Below are 6,458 nucleotides of genomic sequence, written 5' to 3'. Positions count from 1 at the left end.
TTACACCAGCCACACGTCTGCAATTAATGTCAAAAGAGAATTATCCATTTGCTTTATCCTTTTCTTTAAGGAAGAAAGCAAAAGACAAGTCATAAATATTTTATTGATAGCATCAGTATTTGTATCAGTAATATCACTTCAGTGTGCAATTAACAAATATTCATTTTTCCCTTTCATGAAGTCAAAAGAAATCATTGAAATCAAGACGCTGCTGTCGCAACTGCAGCAACAACAAACACGTTTGGAAGGGAAATTGGGTGTGGAGCCATCACAGTTTCCTGAAATGGTTATGGCTGAAGAAGACTATACAAAACCTGTTGCAATAGGGCCTGGTGCTCGACCTTCTCCCTCAGAACTGCAAGCTGCAATCTCCTCTCTTCAAGACAAATGCAAACTTAAAGATCATATGATAGGTGCTATGGTGGAAGAGCTGCGAGCTCGTGCCCAGAGTGGCATATGGAACGAGCTGAAAACACGAATTGCATCACCAGAATTGCCTCAGCCAGACTACACACGATCACAAGTTGTTGAGTACCTTACACCTGAAGTAAGTACCCTTTCTTAGTTGACTAAAATTTATCAAGTTATGCAATAGATGATCTCTGCTTTTTCAAAATAAGACTTTTTTTTATTAGTTTCTACTCAAGAAGAGGAAGGAGTATAACTGTTTATTTGATAACAATATTATGAAAAGAACAGATTGCCACTTATCTCAAAGAGGAGTACTGAGTAGCAAACAGGCACAATGAAAAGACTGCTTAACATATGAGCTTTCAGAGAGAAAAGGCCTTAGTCAAAAATAGAAAACACACATACAATCACACATACGCAATTCACGTACATATGGTCACTGTGCCTAGCCACTGTAGTCTGAATTAGGCATTTTCATCCAGAAACTTATGTTCAGCAGTTTTTCATTGTGCCAGTCTGTGACTCAGTGCCTCCCCTATTAGTGAGTAGCAGTCTATTCCTTTGGTAATACTGTTGTTGTTCCATCCTGGATTTTCCATTGTTTATATGATAAGTTAGTTAAAATTGGGAATAGACTCTCTATGTTGTAAAAAGGACATTGATATCGTGGCAGAATTCTTTTTAGAGTAAACAAAAAATTTAAATTGAACATTTCTCATCTGCTAGTTAGCTATTTTTAAGTTCTATGGATTGCAATGGCAGTCTTTTGCTACAACGTGGAATAAGTCAGTTTACAATTATAGATACTGTGTCAAAGAAAAATGTGGCAATATACTGATTATTGACATAGTTGTCTATGCAGTAATATTAAACTACTTCTCTGCCTGTCCAGTAAGTGTCCCCTGACTTGGGGTCTGGGTGACTTTTCTGAAATCTTCCCATTTCCTAAACCTTGCCAGTCATTTTCTGTCACATCTACTCCTTCCTCTTCAACCCTTCTGACAAAAGGAGGAGTTTTTGGCTCTGTAATCTTAAATTTAAATGCCCTTTTATATGTGTTCTCTTGCTGCCACTTGGTGAACAGATTTTTTTATCAACTTCATTACATCATATTTTCAAAAATGATTATTTTCATTGATATATTTTTAGTATATTTTTGTACACTTTGTGTATAAATGGATTGCAAAGCAGTCAAAAGACTGAAAGAAGGTTCAGATCATGTAACATAAATCGCATCGAAATCATATTCTTAGAAAATTGATAAAAATAGCCAGAAAACTTGATCAGTGGTTGGTATAAAGACTGCAGCTGTTGATGAGCATAAATAAATGCAATGTAATGGTTACAAAAAGATGAAAAGATCCAACATCATTTCACTATATGATCAGCAAACATTGGAACCAGTCACAATCATCACTTATCTGAGAGTATCTCTTTCAGCTGTTTAAGATGCAACTACCACACAAATCTAGCCATGGGGAAGGCATGTGGTAGAATTGAGATTTATCAGAAAGTAGCTAAGGAAATGTGATTCACCTATGAAGAAAGGTTGCTTACAAAAACCTTGTTTGATTTTTTTGAACAGTTTTATCAGTCTGGGATTGCTACTAAGTAGTATTAGTGTCAGAGATGAGGAAGATTAAAAAATGAGTTGCACACTCACTTGAAAATTTAGTTAACATCAAAGAAATTCGAAAAAATAATACAAGATGCTACAAGAGAATCACTGAACATCATAATCACTATTTGGACTTACTCTCAGCATACTGAGAGGGACTCTTCCAATATAAGTAAAAAAAAAAAACAAAAGAAATAGTACTTTCTGCAACTTATCTTGGATAATGACCAAGTTGGAAAAATGAGATAAATTCTGGCAAACATTGGGATATTGAGAAAGGTGATTCTGAGCATTAAAGTCAAAGTTAAAATGATCAGTGTTTGCTTTTCAGGAAATCTCTTCTCCTCTCTGAATTTTTGAAACCAACAACTGTGTAATATCCAACAAAGTCTTCTTTTATTTTATTTCTCTGATAATTGCAGCTTTGATTTTCAACATTTTGTGTAGTAAGAGTACCTTTTTATCATAATGATCTATTGTTTATTTATCTTCTTATCCTCAATAAATTAAACGATTCCTGTATTTTTGAATTGCAACAAACTTGTACGATGTAAAAGTGAGTACAAACATCTAGTTTGATCAGTAGCTAAGCTCGTACTAACAGTTTTACATTACTTTCATTCATTTGTTCTCCTTGTACATTGTTTCTTGGCGTACCTTGTGATTTGAGAGTACTTTTCTCCTATGCATTAGCACATTTCTTGACATATTTTCTTTCAAACATATTTAAAAAATTTACTTCAATAAAATGTAAATGAGTCTTATCATCAGAACAGCTTTTCTCTCTTCTGTTACAAAAGTTTTTACACTCATGTTCAGAAAAAACAGAGCACCTTGAACAACTAGAGAGTCCGTTTGCATTCACAGGACTTGTACATTAGTATGTCCTGCAGAAATGATTAGTATTTGAACGGCGGTGGCTCACAGGTTTGATCAACATCGATATCCTGGCACAATACCATCCACCAGTAAAATGTGCCTGTGGCTCTCATTATTGCTATACATAGAAGGAAATGGATCAGTGTAACTTGAGCAGATATTCAGGATGCCTTGCAGATGTATGTGCTAACCATACTGTCAAATCAGTGAGTTTTGAAAGAGGGTGCATTATTGGTATGAGAGAACGTGATGCATTCATCTGGGAAATTGCTGCTCGTGTAAGACCAAGTGTTTTGGCAATGCAACATGTGTCTGCAGAATGGCTCACAGAAGGCTGTAGAACATGGCGAGATGGGTCACGTTGCCCACCCACATCACTCCCCGAGAAGACTGACAACTCATCCTAATGGAACTGCTGGACAGATCTGCGCCCTCCTTGGCTCCAGTGGAACAGTGTAATAGATCATACACTGCCAGGGGTGACAGTGCATTGCCATTTATTATGGTACAGATTACTTGTGCATTGTCCATTTTTCTGCCTACCTTTTGACGAATGTGCAGAAACATGCTAGACAGCAGTGGTGTATAGATTGGCACCAGATAGGAGTTTTCGAATGAATCCCGGTTCTGTTTGTTTGAAAACAACGGTCGCATTTTGCTTCACCACAGACACGGAGAGCGGCATTACAGTGACAGCATTCACACAAGGTATACAGTGGGTGAATGACATCCTCTGACCCATAGGCATACCTTTTTTGCACAACACTCTAGATGCCATTTTTCAGCAAGTCAGTGCATGACTGCATGTTGCTAAATGTGACAGGATGTCAGCCTTTTGCCCTGGCCTGACAGATCACCAGTCTTGTCGCCAATTGAAATAGTATGGGTGATGGCAAAATGACAGGTGCAGTGCTGTGATCCAATGCTGAGCATAAAATATGAACTTTGAAACCAGGTGACTGTAGCATGGATTTTTATACCATAGGACATCATTCACACCCTATATGTGTCAATGCCAGCATGCATGGAACAAGTTATTAGAGACAATGGCGGACCCTATGGCTACTAGCCAACAGGATACATGCTGAACTAAGGTGACTGAAATGCTAATCATTTGTGTAGGACATACTAATGTGTATGTCCTGTGAATATGAATGTCCTACCTTTAGTCATTTAAGGCATTCTGTTTTTTTTTTTTTCTGAACATGAGTGTATTGGAACGCTTAACAGAAGTAGAAGAAACTCTGTCGTTAATGTCCAATGGGTAGACTGAGTAATAAAAGCAGATGGCATCAGAAAGTAAAAAGTGAACTTTCCGTATCATTTTACAGTCCTAGACACTCTGAGATCGTGGCATGTCATAGAGAGCAATTTACCTATACTCAAGATTTAATCAATAAATTGCAAATTCTTGTTTTCATCATTTCTCCTTTCTGATTTTCCATCTCAGATATATCTTTGATGCTGCAGATGTCAAGTCCATGATTATCTTGCATTTCTTAGCTTGATTGTCATGCCATCCAGCATATCCATATTTTCCATCTCAAGTGTTTCTGTAATGCAACAGACAGTCAAAATCACTGGTTTTCTTGTGTTGCTCTTGACAGATATTTTCTTGCAATATCTAGATTTTCTTTTTTTACTAGGCTTTCTGTCAATCTTTTTCATCTTAATCCTATCTGTGGTGCTGTGGGTATTCAACATGCATGCTTCTCTTGTGTTGTGCAGCTTTACTCACAAGAGGCATATCAGTTGACATAAAAGGTTATCTTTTGGATTTAGTTTCTTCTGTAGTTTTGATATGATGCATTCTTTCATACATATCCTACCAAATTTTATGGTTCTGTGGTTGTGAAATCAGAAAATTATGTCAGCTCTTGAATACCAGTTGTTAACTTTAAAAAATACTTCATTTCAATGAAAAAATTGTGTAACAGAAAATATCAAAATGTCCTTTTTCACTTAAGAGTGTTTACTGAAAATAGAATTCGGTGTGGCATTGCTCACAAACTTCTCCTAGTTTTGAATGATCTGTCCCCTCCAGTACTGGTAGAGTTGACAGAGATGTGAAGCATTCTCAATAATAACATAACAGACAGTTGGCTTCAACTATGAGAAGAAAGCAATTTGTGAAACAATAAAGTTTGTCAAATCCTGTATCTCTCTGCTTGTGCAACCAAGAATTTGCTGAGTCCTGCATATTTGCCTTGATGTCTGAGTGTAATTGATTGGTTTAATTTACTATAAACATCAATAAGTCAATATCACCAAATATGACAACTACCTACATGATATTTTCATATGGAAGTTACATCATAAAATACTTCTGAAAATTGGTAAAAATGTTTTGTCAATAAAACATGTTGCCGAAGCATGCTCATTTCTCAAGGATTTTAGCATCTATTTCAGACTCTGAAGAACTCGTAAACTGCTGGCACAGAAGGAGGAATAGTGTGATGTGCTGTGCATGCTGAAGTGTATGGTCCAAGATTGTTACTTTGAGATTCTGTAGAAGATTCACTACAATTTATGATTTGATACAAGATATCAGTTTTAACTGTCATTCCAACTGCTTCTAGGATTTCTTTCTCTTTGTAAATGTAATGATATGTCATTTTCTTCACAGTGCTGCAATGTTGTGTAGAACAGAATAATGAGAAAACAGTATCCGTAATATTGCAACTAAACAACCTTAACTGATGAGTGTTAAGACAACCACAGCGCCTGTGGGAAAATACAGTGCTGCATCTAAATGCATTCATGGTAGTGAAAGAGTTGAGTGCATGTGTGGTTTTGAAAATAATCATACTCTTCAATATGCACTGACAGTAACTCCAGTATTAGTTGTAGAAATGGATGCAGTTTAATTTGGGCGAGAAAAAAAAAAAAAAAAAACAGAGAATTACAGAAATAAAAAAGATATTCAATAGCTAACACAGTGGATTCTGATGTACAGAAAAATTGTACATAACAATTTGTAATGCAGTGTGTATATCATTACAAATATGTGTTCATAAAATTTCTTAATGTGTTAATTTCAAGTCAATGCAATTAAATTTACTAAACATGTTGTTTATTCTGTTTAATAGGCACAGTTTCCACAACTCACTCCTGGGCCTACTGGTCCATGTTCATGCTCTGGGGATTCCAAGCCCACATCAATGGCTTTGTCTCTTCCTCCTGCAAAAGAAGAACGTGCATGTGTAGCTACAGCACCATTATCTCTACAAGTACCTATTACAACATGTACTTGCCCAGGTGATTTCAAGATTGTGCGAAAAATAGGAGCTGACAGCTTGCTGCTTGGGTGGCAAGTCCCATCAACTTCTGCAAATCTTTCAGGCTATGATGTAAGTTTCATTATGTTGCAAGTAGCAAAATCAAGAGATGTATTATTTTGTGCCTTACCTTCACTATATGATATTGAGTTCAGTTATTTAGAACCCAATGTTTGAAGAGGAATACTGCTGGAACAGAAATAAAAGGAAGGAAGGTTGTATTTTAATGTTTCATTGGCATTGGAAATGGAGTACTACTTCAGTTTGGCAGG

The 6,458-nt window shown here is 36.3% G+C and overlaps 1 protein-coding gene across 2 annotated transcripts in view; it reads left to right on the top strand.

Annotated features, from left to right (window-relative positions):
- The first annotated feature begins 261 nt into the window (after positions 1-261).
- LOC126260796 (peripheral-type benzodiazepine receptor-associated protein 1-like) overlaps positions 262-6,458 on the top strand; it is a 36,267-nt gene continuing 30,070 nt past the window's right edge. For both annotated transcript variants that reach the window (XM_049958136.1, XM_049958137.1), the window contains exons 1-2: positions 262-547; positions 5,998-6,258. In XM_049958136.1, the coding sequence (XP_049814093.1) occupies positions 284-547; positions 5,998-6,258 (525 nt within the window). In that variant the 5' untranslated portion in view covers positions 262-283. The remainder of the gene's footprint in view (positions 548-5,997; positions 6,259-6,458) is intronic.

Source organism: Schistocerca nitens, chromosome 5 (assembly GCF_023898315.1).
Source record: "Schistocerca nitens isolate TAMUIC-IGC-003100 chromosome 5, iqSchNite1.1, whole genome shotgun sequence".
Lineage (NCBI taxonomy): Eukaryota > Metazoa > Arthropoda > Insecta > Orthoptera > Acrididae > Schistocerca > Schistocerca nitens.
The sequence above is the reverse complement of the archived record's forward strand: the minus strand, read 5'-3'. Positions and strand labels throughout refer to the sequence as shown.